Source organism: Eurytemora carolleeae, unplaced genomic scaffold (genome assembly GCF_000591075.1).
Source record: "Eurytemora carolleeae unplaced genomic scaffold, Eaff_2.0 scaffold162, whole genome shotgun sequence".
Taxonomy (NCBI): domain Eukaryota; kingdom Metazoa; phylum Arthropoda; class Copepoda; order Calanoida; family Temoridae; genus Eurytemora; species Eurytemora carolleeae.
The window spans coordinates 331,681-351,154 of NW_019396133.1; the positions used below are offsets into that span (position 1 = coordinate 331,681).

The 19,474-nt window shown below is 31.9% G+C and overlaps 1 protein-coding gene across 1 annotated transcript in view; it reads right to left on the reverse strand.

Annotated features, from left to right (window-relative positions):
- LOC111695941 (laminin subunit gamma-1) overlaps positions 1 to 10,512 on the reverse strand; it is a 34,318-nt gene extending 23,806 nt beyond the window's left edge. Inside the window, exons 1-9 of the mRNA XM_023465419.1 lie at positions 10,430 to 10,512; positions 7,141 to 7,249; positions 6,104 to 6,174; positions 5,822 to 5,865; positions 5,197 to 5,276; positions 4,109 to 4,156; positions 2,354 to 2,613; positions 901 to 987; positions 4 to 52 (exon numbers count right to left, since the gene is read on the reverse strand). Of these exons, the coding sequence (XP_023321187.1) occupies positions 4 to 52; positions 901 to 987; positions 2,354 to 2,613; positions 4,109 to 4,156; positions 5,197 to 5,276; positions 5,822 to 5,865; positions 6,104 to 6,174; positions 7,141 to 7,248 (747 nt within the window). The 5' untranslated portion in view covers position 7,249; positions 10,430 to 10,512. The remainder of the gene's footprint in view (positions 1 to 3; positions 53 to 900; positions 988 to 2,353; positions 2,614 to 4,108; positions 4,157 to 5,196; positions 5,277 to 5,821; positions 5,866 to 6,103; positions 6,175 to 7,140; positions 7,250 to 10,429) is intronic.
- Positions 10,513 to 19,474: the final 8,962 nt, after the last annotated feature.

A 19,474-nucleotide genomic window follows, 5' to 3' on the forward strand; every position in this document is an offset into this window, starting at 1 on the left:
TACCTTTGTTTTTCCATCTCTAGGCTGTATAATAGAAAGAGATTCTGGCACCCTAAATATGCACAAATATATTTTAAGAGGAAAATTAATGAATTGATGAAGAAGTAAATTAATGAATTAATAAAGAAGTAAAATTAATGAATAGATGAAAAAGTTAAATTAATGAATAGATGAGAAAGTTAAATTAATGTATAGATGAAGAAGTAACTTAATGAAAAAATAAAGAAGTAAATTAATGAATAAATGAAGAAGTAAATTATTGAATAGATGAGAAAGTAAATTAATGAATAAATGAAAAAGTAAATTATTGAATTGATGAAGAAGTGAATTAATGAAAGGAATGGTAATGGAATCAATAATAAGATTATATTCATTACTCATATTCAAAGGAATACAAAACTAAATTCATGAGTACAGAATGACTAGCTGAATATTGACATTTACATACAGCAAAAACACGAGCTATATATAAAGACGACTTTAAAGAAATTTTTATTGATTTGATGTTGTAGTTCTACTGGATAATGAATATATTACCCGTATGTATCTCTACATGTTGTACTATAGTACTAGATAATAAATATATTACCCGTATGTAGCTCTACATGTTGTACTATAGTCTAGATAATAAATATACTACCCGTATGTATCTCTACATGTTGTACTATAGTACTAGATAATAAATATATTACCCGTATGTATCTCTACATGTTGTACTATAGTACTAGATAATAAATATATTACCCGTATGTATCTCTAAATGGTGTACTATAGTACTAGATAATAAATATATTACCCGTATGTATCTCTACATGGTGTACTATAGTAATAGATAATAAATATATTACCCGTATGTAGCTCTACATGTTGTACTATAGTACTAGATGATAAATATATTACCCGTATGTATCTCTACATGTTGTACTATAGTACTGCCAAGGAATCCAGTCTTCGTTATGGTATGGATCATCTTTGTAAGGTTCTCTCCTGTAACAAAGTATTTTTAAACTGAAGGTTAAAAGACTTTTTTTATTAATCTGGCTTAAATCAAAACAATTTCAGTTTTACAGAAGAAATACATTTAAACAATTATAGTATAATTAGATCAGTAACATTTTGCCTAGTGCATTTTCACCTAGTACACATTCGCCTAGTACACATTCACCTGTATAACATCATTCCTATGTATAACATTTTGCCTGTATAACAGTTTGCCTGTATAACAATGTCTATGTAACAGTTTGCCTTTATAACATTTGAGTGTGTTTTTCGACTAAACCACACATTTCTTAAAACACGTACAAACATTAAAACATAAAAACCCGCGAAACTGATTTGAAAAATATGCAAATTAAGCCATATTTTTTTTCTCTTGAAAAGGTAGAACGTTCAAAAGGTATAATTTTCCAATTTCAATTTTACATTAAGTTGAGTTAGGATGGGATAAGACAATCTATGGGCCTAGCGCTGCAGGTCGGATGGCCTAGGGGGGAGCCGAGCGCTGAGGCCTGTTAAATTTTGAATAATATGATATCTCTCATCTTCTTTCGGGCTAGGTTAGGTAAAGACAATTTCTAGGCCGGGCGCCGGAGCTTAAAGTAGGAAAAAACAACAGTTACATTATCAAAATGATATATTTGGCAAATTATTCACCATTGTTCACCATTGTAAAATGTTATGTCGGCAAAAATTTTTGTAGGCAACATGTTACTAAGGAAAGGCAAAATGTTATACAGGCGAATAAGTACTAGGCGAATGTGTACTAGGTGAATGTGTACTAGGTGAATGAGTACTAGGTGAATGTGTACTAGGTGAATGTGAACTAGGTAAATGAGTACTAGGTGAATGAGTACTAGGTGAATGTGTACTAGGTGAATGAGTACTAGGTGAATGAGTACAAGGTGAATGAGTACTAGGCGAATGTGTACTAGGTGAATGTGTACTAGGTAAATGAGAGCTAGGTAAATGATTACTATGTGAATGTGTACTAGGTGAATGTGTACTAGGTGAATGAGTACTAGGTGAATGAGTACTAGGTGAATGAGTACTAGGTGAATGAGTACTAGGTGAATGAGTACTAGGTGAATAATTACTAGGTGAATAAGTACTAGGTGAATAAGTACTAGGTGAATGTGTACTAGGTGAATGAGTACTAGGTGAATGAGTACTAAGTGAATGAGTACTAGGTGAATGAGCACTAGGTAAATGAGTACTGGGTGAATATGTTATACTATGTGAATGTGTACTAGGTGAATGTGTACTATGTGAATGTGACTAGGTGAATGTGTACTAGGCTAAAGAGTACTAGGAAAATGTTACTGATCCCAGGGCATTTTGTATTATGTGATATTACCTATTTTTCTTATAGATTGCAAAACTCTCAGGTCTTGGCGAATGGAACTTCAGTCGGACATAGACAATATCATACGCTTTCTCTAGAATATAGACAATGTCATACGCTTTCTCTATAATATAGACAATATCATACGTTTTCTCTAGAATACAGACAATATCATACGCTTTCTCTAGAATATAGACTTTATAATACGCTTTCTCTAGAATATAGACAACATCATACGCTTTCTCTGGAATACAGACAATATCATACGCTTTCTTTAGAATGCATACAATATCATACGTTTTCTCTAGAATACACACAATATCTTACGCTTTCTTTAGAATACATACAATATCATATGCTTTCTTTAGAATACATACAATATCATACGTTTTCTCTAGAATACAGAAAATATCATACACTTTCTCTAGAATATAGACAATATTATACGCTTTCTCTAGAATATAGACAATATCATACGTTTTCTCTAGAATATAGACAATATCATACGCTTTCTCTAGAATATAGACAATATCATACGCTTTCTCTAAAATATAGACAATATCATACGTTTTCTCTAGAATATAGACAATATCATACGCTTTCTCTAGAAAAATATTTAACCTCACGGTTAAAGTTCAGGTTTAAATTAAGTCAGAAGTGGCATTTAACCATGAACTTAAAATTTGAGTCAAAACTTTTCGTTCTTTAGTTTTAGACTCTGGTGGTGTAAACTTTTGACATTTCAAACTTAGATTAGTATATCTAACAGAATGTATAGTATGAAATATCTAAAGTCTATGACATTGGGTTGCAAAGATAAAGGGATTAGAAAATTAGATTGTGGCAAAAACTCAATTCCTTTCTCAAATGAAATTATGAGTTTATAAAATAAGATTGAATAAATTTCGTACAGTTGTCTCATTCTTTCTGGGTGGTCACGGTATATTATGGATTTTAGATAGAACGAATTATTATTATTTGTTTTTAACAAATTTTTCGCATTTTATTTATTTTGCTACACTTTTAAATGTTTCCGAAAAACGAATCTCTGGTTGAAGATTTATTTAAAAAAATTTCAGAATTTTAAAATGAAAACATTTCAGAAAGTTTCTGAATATGTAATTTAAAAGTTTGTAAAGTATATTATATATCTGCAAACTTTTAGCATACACACGTCAACTCCAGAATTCGAAATTCTTCTCAGTCTTTTAAAAAGACATTTTTCGTATTTGTAAATATTCAAACTTGAAACACAAAGTTCCAGAAAAAAGGAAAATTGGAAATATCTAAAAACAACTTTAGTTTTAGATAAAATAATTAGAAATGGGACAAAAATAGAATTTTTCTTATTAATTTAAAACAAAAAAGAGAACACTGAACCCTGTTATAACTAATCATTAAATGAAAGGATGAATACAAGAAAAGATCAAATGATGCAAGGATGAATGCAAGAATGAATGAAAGGAAATACTAATGAAAGGATGAATCAAAGAACAGAGAGAAAGAAAAGACGAAAGGCTGCAAGGATGAATGAAAGGAATGGCTAATGAAAGGGTTACTTAAAGAATGGATTAGTGAAATGAAAGAAATGAATGCAAGGATAAATGAAAGGAAATATTAATGAAAGAATGAATGAAAGAAAGGACTAAAGGAAAGGATGAATGAAAGGATTATACATGAAAGGAAGCAAGGATGAATAAAAGAAAATAACGATGAAATGAAATAATAATGAAAGAAAGGATGAATGAATGAATGAATGAATTATACCTGGTTTACATCAGCGTGAGTATCCGTGAGATAAGTAGCATTATGATTCTATCCACAATACAAATATCAAAGGAAAGACAAAAATGTGAAAGCGTAAAAAGCCGTAAAGCTATGAGGGGGGGGGAAGAGTTGGACAAGGGGAGGGGGGAAATTCAATTCAAAGTTTATTATATTCAAAGTTTTATTTGAAGAATGGCATGTCCGAATCGCAATGGTACCCTTAAACGTTCATATGATTAACAATTAGGAAGATATCGTCGTTTTTTCTGCCTGAAACCGTTTTCAATTCTGAAAATTTTCTTGCACAAATACTTAAGACACTTTCCTATGGAAACTTCAATTGAAAAAGCTATGAAAACAAAACTCTTTCATTTATTTATATTAGACCAATGGTTAAAGGGAACCAAATTGTGAATCAAATATGCCACTCCATAAATTGAGGAACACTTGTTATAACGTGTTCGGTCCCTTTAAAGTCTTATATTTTGTGATAAACCCTGTACATTTGTTTCATGATTTCCTCTAATATTGATAAACCCTGTACATGTGTTTCATGATTTCCTCTAATATTAATAAACCCTGTACATGTGTTTCATGATTTCCTCTAATATTAATAAACCCTGTACATTTGTTTCATGATTTCCTCTAATATTGATAAACGAATTTCTGAACTAATTTCCTGCTAATCCATTTCAACTTTCTTTTAAATCATAAGGGGAAAACACAGGGAAAACAGATGAGGAAAAACACAGACAAGCGGAAACTGAGAAGTGAAAACTTATTGGGGAAACAGACAGGGGAAAACCCCTCTGGAAAAAACAGACAAGGGAGAAAAAACAGGGGAAAACTGAAACAGGAAAACAGACAAGAAAGAACAGACAGGGGAAAACTGACAGGGTGAACAGATACTGGAAAACAGACAGGGGAAAACTGACAGGGTGGAACAGATAGTGGAAAACTGACAGGGTAAAACAAAAAGGGGAAAAAAGACAGGGGAGAAAATATGTTATAATTTGATTTTAAAATGTGAAGAATTATTTCGTTGTGTTTTCAAACTGTTTGATTCTGATGATTTTGATATTTGTTTCCTTTTCTGGTATATAGGCATTACACTCGTCACATTCTCGGTAGAAACCTCCAGTTTGTAGGCAAAATCTTGTAGGGGCCCCTAGACAAATAGATTAGTGTAGCATCATGTAGGGGCCCATAGACAAATATATTAGCATAGCATCTTGTAAGGACCCATAGACAAATATATTAGTATAGCATCCAGTAGGGACCCATAGACAAATATATTAGTATATCATCTTGTAGGGGTCCCAAGACAAATATATTAGTATAGTATCTTGTAGGGGCCCATTGACGAATATATTAGTATAGCATCTTGTAGGGGCCCATAGACAAATATATTAGTATAGCATCTTGTAGGGGCCCATAGAAAAATATATTAGTAAAGCATCTTGTAGGGGCCCATACACAAATATATTAGTAGAGCATCTTGTAGGGGCCCATAGACAAATATATTAGTATAGCATCTTGCAGGGGCCCATAGACAAATATATTAGTATAGCATATTGTAGGGACCCAGAGACAAATATATTAACATAGATATTGGTAGGGGTCCCTAGAGAAATATATTACAATAAAACATGGTACATTCCATTCTAAAACTAGAGCCATATAGACATTAAACATTATTTATATAAAATATACCTTGCATTACACCACAGGTCATCTGAGGAGGGTCAACCCGTACTCTACAATATTCGTATATTAAATAAGTGTTTAAACGATACCTTGCATGATATAACAAAATGGACTTTTATTTAAAGACTGTCAAACTTTTTGGAGAAAGCTGTAATAGATGTTTTTTCTTTCTAGCGCTAAACTAGGAAAAGTGTTTTTTGGGCCTCATTATCTCCAAAAAACGTTTCCACTGTAAACCCCCCCCCCCCCTCTCCCTTAAAAATTCTTTTTTGTTCGAACAAAACTTACTCTGCTTCTGAGACAACATTTTGGAAAGGTGGAGAACATCTGATAGGTTTACTTAGATCCTCAGATCCATCCTACACAAATATACATAGGTTAGAACATCTGATAGGTTTACTTAAATCCATCCTACACTAATATACATAGGTTAGAACATCTGATAGGTTTACTTAGATCCATCCTACACTAATAAACATAGGTTAGAACATCTGATATGTTTACTTAGATCCATCCTACACATATATACATAGGTTAGAACATCTGATAGGTTTACTTAGATCCATCCTACACATAATAAACATAGGTTAGAACATCTGATATGTTTACTTAGATCCATCCTACACATATATACATAGGTTAGAACATCTGATAGGTTTACTTAGATCCATCCTACACAAATATACATAGGTTAGAACATCTGATAGGTTTACTTAGATCCATCCTACACATATATACATAGATTAGAACATCTGATAGGTTTACTTAGATCCATCCTACACAAATATACATAGGTTAGAACATCTGATAGGTTTACTTAGATCCATCCTACACATATATACATAGATTAGAACATCTGATAGATTTACTTAGATACATCCTACACAAATATAAATATAGGTTCGCCGCCACCCAGTAAACATATTTTTGTAAGAATATTGATTATAGAATACAAAAGTCGTGTTTTAGAGAAAATAAGAAATATTACAATGGAGTTAGGAAACGAAAATATTACAATGGAGTAAGGAAACGAAAATATTACAATGGAGTTAGGAAACGAAAATATTACAACGGAGTTAGGAAACGAAAATATTACAATGGAGTTAGGAAACGAAAATATTACAATAGAGATAGGAAACGAATATATTACAATGGAGTTAGGAAACGAAAATATTACAATGGAGTTAGGAAACGAAAATATTACATTGGAGTTAAGAAACGAAAATATTACAATGGAGTTAGGAAATGAAAATACAATTGAGCATTAAAGTTAAAGGGATCAAAGTGTACAGTCCCTTTAAGAACAATATATATGAGTGGATTACCTCAAGAGTAGCATAGCAGGGGCTTCCTTCATTTCGTTCATTTTCAAATATTTGGCTTTGAGCCCAGACTGTACTCACCAAACTTGCAGATACGAGTAGAAACCACATCCTAGAATAGAATTAAGGTTTTGTCACAAACTAAGACTTTCTGGAAGAGAACCCCTGTAAGCGTGGTTGCTAAAGGAGACCCTAGAAAGAATTTATCCCCGTGTTCCATCTGATGAAAGTGACTAAAACCTATGTAATATCAAAAAATGCTAGACACCCACCCTGGCAATTCTATAAGTAAAACTATGAGTTCTACTAGATCAAATAGTCTAAGTTTAAAATAGCAACAGTTTACACCATCAGGTTAAAAAAATATAAGGATTTGAAAATTTGAGTTTGTGGCAAAGACTCGATTCCTTTTATGATTTTATAAATTAGTAGATAGAAGTAGAAACCACATTCTATAAATATGGTTAAGTAAACTAGTAGATAGAAGTAGAAACCACATCCTAGAAATATGGTTTAATAAACTAGTAGATAGAATTAGAAACCATATTATAGAAATATGATTTATTTAGCTAGTAGATAGAAGTAGAAACCACATCCTAAAAATATGGTTTAATAAACTAGTAGATAGAAGTAGAAACCACATCCTAAAAATATGGTTTAAGTAAACTAGTAGATAGAAGTAAAAACCACATCCTAGAAATATGGTTTAATAAACTAGTAGAACTAGTAGAACAACACAGAAACCACATCCTAGAAATATGGTTTAATGAACCAGTAAAAAGAACATAGAAACCACATCTTAGAAATATGGTTTAATGAACTAGTAGAAAGAACAAAGAAACCACATACTAGAAATATGGTTTAATAAACTAGTAGAAAGAACATAAACACTAAATCCTAGAAATATGGTTTAATAAACTAGTAGAAAGAAGTAGAAACCGCATCCTAGAAATATGGTTTATTAAACTAGTTGATAGAAGTAGAAACCACATCCTAGAAATATGGTTTAATAAACAAGTAGATAGAACATGGAAAGCACATCCTAGAAATATGGTTTATTAAACTAGTAGATAGAACATAGAAACCACATCCTAGAAATATGGTTTATTAAACTAGTAGAAAGAAAATAGAAACCACATCCTAGTGAAAAGTAGATTGGATTAGAGTGTATACAATCTGTTAATAAAACTTAAGAGAAGACACAAGATTAAAAACATTATCCAAGTTTTCAGTGAACTTTTATTAAAACTTATAATTTGCGTCAAAAATTTGAGAAATTACAATTTTCTGCTTTCAAGTAGAGTTGGGCAAATTTGACTTTTTCTATTTTGTTCGTTCATCATTCGGTAATACCCTTAAACGTTTGTATGATTTGCGATCAATTGGAATACCAAAAAAATATTTTAAAATTTAAAAAAATATTGAAAAAACACCATGCAGGAGAGTTGCACAAAAAAGATACAATTTTGCACTCGGCGCCGCTAATCACACTTTTTTTTTGACTCACCCTGTACAATTACATGCAGAGGAAGTGTAAACTGAACTTTTAGAATCTGTGTCACACGTGTATGATGTTTATAAAGTTTAATTTTAGGGTTTGCTTAATCGTTTTAAATTAAAAGTTTCTATACTGTGAGTGTTCAGTCTTACTTCTGAGAATAAATCAAATGTAACAACTTTTATTGATTGATTACAATGTATATTTTTAACCCTAGATCGACTCTACTTATTTGTATAGCTCCCCGTCACTCAATTTTCACGAAGAAAATTATAAATATCTACGTCATTTTGATGCCAAAGGGTACCTTAGTGGTACTCTACAAGGGAGGGTCACTTGAAATTATGTCTACAGTGAATTTCAAGATCATGAGTGATGAGTCAACTAAAGGGCAAGGATCATAATTTATGGAGTTCAATAAAACTGGTTTTTATTTTACGTTTATTTTCCTTCATTTTTAATTTCTCAAAAAAATATATTTAATGGAACTTAAAACAGATTTTTTTTTGGAAAATTTAAAATATAATCAAATAAATCAAATATAAAAAAATTATCAACATTATTTAAATGGTTTTAGTATTTAAAAAAATATTGTATAAGATAACGTTTATTTCTTGAAGCAGACATTTTTTATATAAGGAGCGCCCGCGATTTAAAAACTTCGACTAGAGCCGTCATTCCTTAAACCCGACATTAAGACCCAATCCTCGTCCCAATTCTAACGACAGCTTGTCTCACGTGATTGACAGCTGCACGATCTTCGGCTCGACTTAATGAGTTAGGCCCAATGGAAATAAAACCGACCTTGGTTGGCTTTAGTGAGAATAAGGCTCAATGTTGAGTCTTATTCTCATAAAAACCCGGAATGCACCAATTCCTACAATAAAAATTCACCAAATAGAATATTAAACCGGTTTTTTAAACTCAACTCTGTGAAAAATAAGATGCAGCTTGTATCCGAAAACTCAAGCCGTAAATAAGGCCCAACGACAGCTTAGACCCGAACCGTATTTCCCCTAATTTTTTAAATCGCGGGCTCTGGTTTAGTTAACTTTCGAATAATAACTTTAATTCTAATGAAATGCAAAACCCTCCAAATCATTTTCACAATATACAAAATTCAACAGATTTATTTATAATCTTAATCAAAGGTTTTTTGTGAGAAAAAAAGCGACAGCAAATTTTTCAAGGCGAACTAAGGATTAATGATTTAGATAAGATAAGATAAGATAAAGTTTATTGCTAAATGTATCTGTATACAAATAGAGTTTACAATCACATAATGGATGATAATATTAACAGCACAAGTATAAAGCAATTAGGTGGAAAATAGCTCTTGGCTGTTTTGATTATTTTTTCCACCTAATTTTAGTAATAATAACAAAATATTTCAATTAAATAGATTTAAAGAGAACGATTAGAGATCAGGGTGCAAATTGTATCATATGCAAAATAGTTTATACATTAATCTCTAATTTATAGGATGTGGTTTTAAAAAAAGACTGTATTGTTATAAAGGAATTGAGTCTTTGTCACAAACTCTGATTTTCTAATCACTATATCTTTGGAACCAAATGTTGTAGACCTTAGATATTTCAAACTATGAATTCTGTTAAATCAAATAATCAGAGTTTGAAATATCAAAGGTTTACAACATCGAGTTCTAAAGATATTAGGGTTTCCTTTGTTTAAAAGATACAGAGTGCTACGAATATCAAGCTAAGTTTAACACAAATATACAAAACTGTTTTATAAGAAGAAAAATGGAAAAAAGTGACAAAAAAAAACATTTACCTGATTAGTGCATTATTTCTGGTCCAGTTTATCAGTAGACAAGAGAACTATAGAGAAACTTACATTTTTTACATTATCTTAAAACTATTAAGAAAAAATCAGTAATTTTCTCGTTTTTTTATTTCAAAACAATTTACATTAAAAAAACTTAAACAATTACGTATTGAAAAAGCCGCTGAATAATCAACTTAAAAATTATATTGAATGCTAATAATTTATAAAAATTTTACCGACGTACTTTTTGCAAATTTGGTACCTTTGGAGTTTGAGGCCTAAAAGGTCTAAACGGTCTTGCCATAAATTCTGAATTTGTAACCCCTATATCTTTGCAACCCAAGTTACAAAGTTACCCTTGAAACAAAGTTAATTCTGAAAAGTTCTCCTATATTCTGCCCCATATTTGCGCGCAGGTCCCTTCTGTAGAGCCATATATGCGCGCAGGTCCCTTCTGTAGACCCATATATGCGCGCAGGTCCCTTCTGTAGAGAAAGCAATGCAAAAATTAAGTTTTTAATAGGAAAAAACATGTATATCTAACTTAAAGTTGATCTGCAGATGCAGCTTTCATGGACACCGTTGTTAATTATAAAATAACTGGAGGATTACTTCAAATTACAGATACAGTACTTTTAGTAACAATTTGAAATTTCTGAGAAGTAGTGATTATGTTATTGCAATACTTGTTGTTAGAGGGTTTGTTTTCTTTGTTGCAGTTTCTGGATTGAGTTTAATATTTTTACATCGGAATTATTACATGGGGGGACACATGCAGTGTAGATTTCAAATCCAGGGATACAATAATTCCTAGCTCTATCCCGCAGTGCTTAGGATCCAATACCAATAAAAAACCTGTTCAAAAACCTACTCGAAAACCTGCTCAAAAATAACATTTTGCTCTCAAACACACAAATCTCAACCGTAACACCCCGATCTTTAAATGGTTTATGAAGTTTAACTAAATAAAAAGCGAAAAAAAGAAATTGAAAAAATAAAGAAATTGTAAAAATCATAAGATCAGGATGCGCTCAAAATTGAAATGAATCCTTTTAGTCCTGGTCAGGCGCGGATACAGGGGGGGGGGGCAAGAATATCTTTTGACCCTTCCTTTTCTAGAGGCTTACTTAAAAGTTTTCGAGCAGATCCTTTAAGATGATTTAACAAAACATTTCCTAATTCATTGATAAATCGAGACAGTTTTACTTTTCATCAATTCGATAGATTTTAAGTTTTAACCGACGCTGAATTAATTGAATATGATTGTTTCCTATACTTAATACTTAAGTTTATTATGATTTCAGCATTAAAACACATTATAGTTTTTAATAACATTACAGCGACACTAAAGCAATATTAGGGACTGGAGTGTGAAATTTTGTGACATTTTTAAGAAATCATTTTACAGAAGAAAATCTAATTCACAGACATTTCACTAGAAGGGGATCATTCATGTGACGTACTGTCCTGCCTTATATAGTCAGTATTTGTACTGGTACAGCTAGCTCTGGCTAGTTGAAAGTTAGCTCGGCACATGAAATGAACTGGAGCAAACATGGAGAATTTGCAAGTTAAAAAAATGCCATTTTTACAAAACTCAGGAATCGCTCCCTGAAATGGGGTTTTATAATAAAAAATGTAAAAAAAATATAAACGGAAATGAAAATTTTAAAAAGATATTCAATACATGGGTATTTTTGAAACTTGGTTGTTCAAATAACAGATTATAAAAATATTGAAAATTGACAGATATTTGAGAAATACATAATTTGGATAAAGAAAAGACCAATTTTTTATATCTTGAACTCCAGTTTTCACGAAAGTTTTATTGATACCCGTATCAAAACGCTTTAAACAATTTATTTTCACATTTCTTTATTTTTGATAAAAATGCATTTTAAAAGTTATGCCAACAAATTCCAAGCAGAATACAATTTTGCTTCTGTAAAATGATTTCAGAATTATTTCACTTGATTAAAAGTTTTCTTTTCTAAAATGAGATATTCTTGACCTAATTTACTTGCTATCCTTTTATATGTTAATATTTTTCTTGTCTGAGATGCCTGAGTGAAAGTACAGTTGTAAGGTGGCAATAAATTATTACATATTTTAAAAGAATATTTTGAAATTTTAAGCACTGAAAATACTCCCTCTAAATGCTAATTCCTTAAAAAATATTGCTATCGATCGTTCCACCCCCCCCCCCCCTATCACAGTTTTTTTGGGACTTGGGATCCGCCCCTGGCCATGGTTACGCCTATATCCAATATGCAACATTTAGAAAACGTGAACTTATATTCGAATTTGAGAGAAATATATTTATATAGTCGTCATTGGATTACCAAAAAGGGGGTCTCCGACAGAGGCGTAGTCAGGGGGGTTGGGTGGGGGTATGGGGCTCAGACCCCCCTGAACCAGTAAAATATATGGATTTCAGGCCCAAACAGTTGCCAAAAAAACATTTAAAGATCACATTCAAGGCAGTAGACTTAATTTAATGTTAAATTCAACAAACTTCAGCCTTCAAGTCGTCTTTAAACAGTATTATCCTTTGTGTGTAACCCTGTACTTTACAATTAACAATTATACAGCAAAAAAGGGGGTGGGTGATTTGGGGGGGAATGTTCTGTCTTCACATCTCCCCATTTTCCCAGTCTCCGATTTACTCCGACCCTGTCCTAAACTCTGATTGGTTCCTGGAGTCACATGATCATAATCTTGAACTCTGATTGGTTGAGAGGCTACAAGGAGACTGCATGTGTTCACTTCAACTCATCTAACTTCAAGATTGTCGGGGAGAAATATATTATTATATATTCGCTTCATTTTCGTAAATACATTTATTTTCGAAGAGAATATTATGCACAACTGCTTTGAGTTCCGAACTTCCGAACCTATGAATGAAATACAATTTTTTATAATACTAAGATGAACCGAACACTCTAGAAAACTCAAATTTTCTAATCCTCATATCTTTATAACCTCATTTTATAGACGTTTATTACTTAATTCAATTTATAGAATTTGCTTTTCCTTACAATCATAGTTTGAATTTATGAAGGTTTACAGCCTTGACACCTTGTCCATTAGGTTGCAAAGATGTGAAGATTAGAAAATATTAGAATTTGTTGCAAGATGTTTATAGTTTCTTTACCGTTAACATTATATAAAGTTGTAATTATTGCTTTTAAAAACATGGTGTCCCAATAAACATGGGAATTATCGTTCATTACCTAATTTCAATGGTCAAAATAAAGTTACGTCTGCTAGAGTATATTTTATGTAAACGGTAAAAGACTGTTTTGTTATCATGCAAAACGTTATGATGTTCTGTAACAGTTCTGCAAGATAAACAGTGAAGAGAAACAACTGTACTGTATTTGTATACACGAATTTCTGTAATTGTTATGTACAAAGTATGCAATAAAAACATAAACAAACAAATTCTTAACTCTAGCTGACGGATTATAGTTTTCCTATAAGGCATCACCATACTAAATCAAAAAATTATTTACAGATGATATCAAAATCGTCTCTGAATTCCCATCTTTATTGGGACACCCTGAGCTGAAAACTTTAGAATGAGATATCCTTCATCCCAATTACTTAATCTGAGTATCTTTTGATTTTCTTCTTAAACCGTCCTTTCTTGGAAATAGTAGAGAAAAATCAAAAACCGGTGTTTCTAAATTATAGAGTTCCTCCCATTTCTGTATATAATCTTAAATGGCGCGCAAAATTTCAAATTTGTCGGCTTCATATATGCGACTCTGATTGGTTTGATTTTATACACTTTTCAGGATATAAGTACAAGATTAGGTTAGTCTTGATATTAAGAAAAAGAGAGGATCGAGCATTAATCTCAATATCCACCATTCTAAAGTTTTCATATTTTTAAACTAATCTGAATTCCACACGATTAAAAAGATTTGTGTAGATGTATGCTAATCATTGCAGGGCATATCTTCTGCAAATATGTAATTCGAAACTTGAGGAAAGTAAAATTAAAAACGTACAGGGTGGGTTAAAAACCGGGATTATCGAAGTCGATTGTTGGGAAAATATTTATTCTATTGTTTTCCAAAATTTCATTAAAATGCATGAAAAATTTACTGAGATATTACAAAAAATGTAAACTAATTAATTGGATTTTTAAAGTCACAGCAGTTCAAGTTCATTTTTTCTAAAAACAAACTTGGATTTAACATTTTTTTCACAACTTATTTTTCTATAGCCTAAAATACGAAGCAAACAAAAATGTTTAAAATTTTACCAATACATCAATAATCCCAGTTTTTTTACTCACTCTGTATCTTTCATGCAGTTCCCGACCACCTGCCTGTATACAGTGTTGCTTCGCGCACTTTTAAAAACCGGTAAAATGAACATCTCTCTATATTGTACATTCTGAAATATAGATAGATATGTAATAAATGCAGTTTGAACATAGCAATATAAACTACGTTGTACATTGTCTAAGGATCCAACTGCGTTAATCCTTAAAACTATGTAATGCAACTAGACTAGCTACATATTGTGATTAGATCATATACCTGCGTAATATTGTGAATAAAAAATTGGAACTTATCATGTAACATATAGATTTTGTAAATAAGATAACTTAGAATCGGAACTCCGCTTTGATTACAGTGTAGAGTAATTTGGTTTCGTTGAAACATACGAATTGAGATCGTGCCTTGAGCATTGGCATTTATCAATATATCGCTATTGTCCGTATTGACACGGATAGCAAACGAGATATAGTTGATAGTTTACGGGATTGTAGCTGCGGACCTGTTTGAGACATTGATCAATTGATTGTTATTGTCCGTATTGACACGGATAGCTAACGAGATAGCGCCTAGTTTAGTGGCGTTAAACGGGATTGTAGCAGTGTGGATCGTGTCCTATTTGATATTCATACCGGACGGATTGTACCTGGACTGATTCATATTTTAAAAGTATGGCATTTACTACAGATTAGTTTTTATTGATATTAATTATTAATATACTAGCTTGGGGACCCCAGCTTTTCCTAGGAACCTTCTTTACATAAATTAATTTACAAAACTTTAGAAGTTTTTTAACCCATGCTCAGAACATTCCCGTGCTTCTACTAAAGATATGTCAAACTATGAACTCTGTTAAATCAAATATTCTAAGATTGAAATATAAATTGTTAACACCATTCAAAGGATATTGGTGAAACTATTTAATTTTGTGGCAAGTGTTCCATTAGTTCGATAGCTGGGCGTTTCACATTTATTGTCTTGATTTTACAGTTCTGGTAACTTGCTGAAACTAACATATTTTCCTTCACATGAGATGTTTGTTATTATTATTAAGGGTAAAGATTATTTTTCTTTCCTTTATCATGATAGTAATTTCTGTGAAAGAAGTTAGCGGAGAGCGTGTGTGTGAGAGAGTTAGTGTGTTGAGAGGAAGGGGGCTAATAAAAGTCATTTATGGAGCGATAACTCAGTAGTTATATTCAGTATACAGTCCATTCTTATGGCAGGGGTCTGCTAGGAGAACAAAACAGGAACAGAGCTCTTTATTCTGCAGCCTCAGTGCAGGGTTTTATTTTGGCGGATTTGCAGTCTTAATCTCTAGAGTTTTCTTTTGGAAGATTTACACTTTTACACCAGGTTTCATTTTGGAAGATTTATACTCCTTAAAATTATGCAGGGGTATATTTTGGGAGATTTTTAGAGCCGCGCTAAAGGGTAGGGTTTCATTTGGGGAGGATTTGCCGTCATACATCATGCAGGGGTTTATTTTGGGATATTTAGAGACACATATGCTTGGGTTTCATCTTGGGAGATCCTAATTCTAACACAAAAAAATTTATTTTGGAAGATTTCCACTTTCCAGCTTACACCAGGGTTTCATTTTGGAAGATTACACCTTTATAACAAAGGTTTATTTTGGGAAATTTATAACCTAATGTAATAGGGTCTCATTTTGGGATATTTCTACATTTTATAATTTATCTGATTTGTTAATTATTCTTTCTTAGACATTTAATATATGCATTAACTGACTTATATGGTTTCTCATCTGAACTTTGAAAATGAAAATGAGATGTTTTTATTTGTCCTTTGTAAAGTGCACTATTAGAATCCCTAACATTGACATACTAAAATTCAAGACAGAAAAACATCGATATCTTCCACATTATTGATCAGAAAAAGATGTGATGGTTACCGTACCGTTTATATACTTTGCTTGTCTGGGTGACTGGCGGGACCAAGTTTTTTCTCGAAATTGCTTTTTTAAATTTGAAATTTGTTTTAAAGTGTATTAAAATTCCACGGACAACGCCGTGCACTTTTGCGAGTTATATACATATTTTTATACGGATTCCTTGATGTAGAATAATAAAGAACTAGATATTTTGTCATCCATGACTAAGCTTTGATTACCTTATTGTCTCCTGCACTATAGAATAGGGATGAGCACGTCAAACAAAAGTAAATTCCACGTTAGATTTAAAAATCCTATGTTTTCAATCATAACCCATTTAATTGAGAAGTTATTAATAAACACATATGTTTTGAATTCCTAATAGGTATGTTCTTCTCATACAATTGAAACTGGAGATCACAACGACGTACTATTAAAATTGCATAACTTTGACCTTCTTCTTCTGTTTAGTTTACAGTGATGGGTGTATTAGCACTTTATTCGTTTGTTAAAGGGACAGTAGACGTAATATCAAGTTAAAGGGACAGTGGACGTAATTTCAAGTTAAAGGGATAGTAGACGTAATTTCAAGTTAAAACGTAATATCAAGTTAAAGGGACAGAAGACGTAACATCAAGTTAAAGGGACAGTAGTCTTAATTTCAAGGTAAAGAGACAGAAGGCGTAATTTCAAGTTCAAGGGACAGTAGACGTAATATCAAGTTGAAGGGATAATAGATGTAATTTCAAGTTAAAGGGACAGTAGATGTAATTTCAAGTTAAAGGGACAGTAGACGTAATATCAAGTTAATCGAACTGTAGACGTAATTACAAGTAAAAGGACAGTAGACGTTATATCAAGTTAAAGGGACAGTAGACGTAATTTCAAGTTAAAGGGACAGTAGACGTAATATCAAGTTAAAGGGACAGTAGACGTAATATCAAGTTAAAGGGACAGTAGACGTAGTATCAAGTTAAAGGGACAGTAGACGTAATTTCAAGTTAAAGGGATAATAGACGTTATATCAGGTTAAAGGGACTTTACACGTAATATCAAGTTAAAGGGACAGTATATGTAATTTCAAGTTAAAGGGACAGTAGATGTAATATCAAGTTAAAGGGACAGCAGACGTAATTTTAATTTAAAGGGACAGTAGACGTAATATCAAGTTAAAAGGACAGTAGACGTAATTTCAAGTTAAAGGGACAGTAGACGTAATTTCAAGTTAAAGGGACAGTAGACGTAATTTCAAGTTAAAGAGACAGTAGACGTAATAGCAAGTTAAAGGGACAGTAGACGTAATATCAAGTTAAAGGGACAGTAGACGTAATTTCAAGTTCAAGGGACAGTAGATGTAATATCAAGTTAAAAGGACAGTAGACCTATTATTAAGTAAAAGGGACAGTAGACGTAATATCAAGTTAAAGGGACAGTAGACGTACTTTCAAGTAAAAGGGACAGTAGACGTAATATCAAGTTAAAGGGACAGTAGACGTAATTTCAAGTTAAAGAGACAGTAGACGTAATAGCAAGTTAAAGGGACAGTAGACGTAATAGCAAGTTAAAGGGACAGTAGACGTAATATCAAGTTAAAGGGACAGTAGACGTAATTTCAAGTTAAAGGGACAGTAGATGTAATATCAAGTTATAAGGACAGTAGACCTAATATCAAGTTAAAGGGACAGTAGACGTAATATCAAGTTAAAGGGACAGTAAACGTAATATCAAGTTAAAGGGACAGTAGATGTAATATCACGTAGACAAAAATTAAAGTGACTAATTTATTTTACAAGCAATCCATGAATTATTGTAAACAATACATTAGTATAAATATATCTAGTTGGGTTTAAAAACTAGGCATGGTTAATACACAATTTATAAGAATTTATCAGAGCAAAATGCTGGAGTTATCATCTCCTTTTTACTTTATATAAGCGACTTGCAGGTTTCTAACTACCGAAACAATGGTGGAATCGTGAGAAGTAAACACTTGGCAAGCGAAGAACACGACGATATCTTCCTCATTATTGATCAGATATCGGTTTGAAAGATATGTTGTAAATCGGGCAAAAAAATTCTCCAAGAGGGAGGTTAACTAGAAATTTAAATAAAAAGTTATTTAGAGATGGAGAAGCGCTAAAAATTTAAATAATAGTGAATCAAATCATCGTGTTTAGATAATAAGTAAATCTTAAAATTTTTAAAAACTTCCGTTTCTAAGGGGACGTCGGTGCAATACCAAAAACATCGAAACATACCTGATTTACAACGATACTAACAACGGATTAAAATGAGGAAGATATTGTTGTTTTTATTCCTTGAAAAGTTTTGATTTCCTTTGATTTCCATTGTGAATGGGAAAGACCCTTGTAATGTATATGCAATTGTACTACTTCCGTATTAAGAAAGGGGTTAGGTCATACTTTCCAATTTATTAAGTATCATGACAGATTTTCGAATATTTGAGTTCGACATCATTGTATTAGTGTATAATTAAACAACCTCTTTCTAAAATCTTAACATTAAAGTATAAGCATGTTTTAAAGTCGTTTTAAGAGAACTTTTAGAGCGTCAAACCCCAAACCCAGTTCTTTTGGGGGATTTCAGACCCTGTAAATATTTTAGTTTACATATGTCGGACGTGGTCGGACTAGTCATGACAATTAATGAATTTGTTCATCAGTATCTTCTTTATTAATATTTTCTATTTGTTTTAAACAAAAGAAAAGATTTTTTCGTTAACTTTAATTTGATTAAATAGAGCCTGAGACCGAATCCTGATTAAGGTTTCTCTTATGGTTACTATGTGCAGACTAATATCATCAAAACATACAAGATTTGCAATAAACGTCAATTTGAAGAATA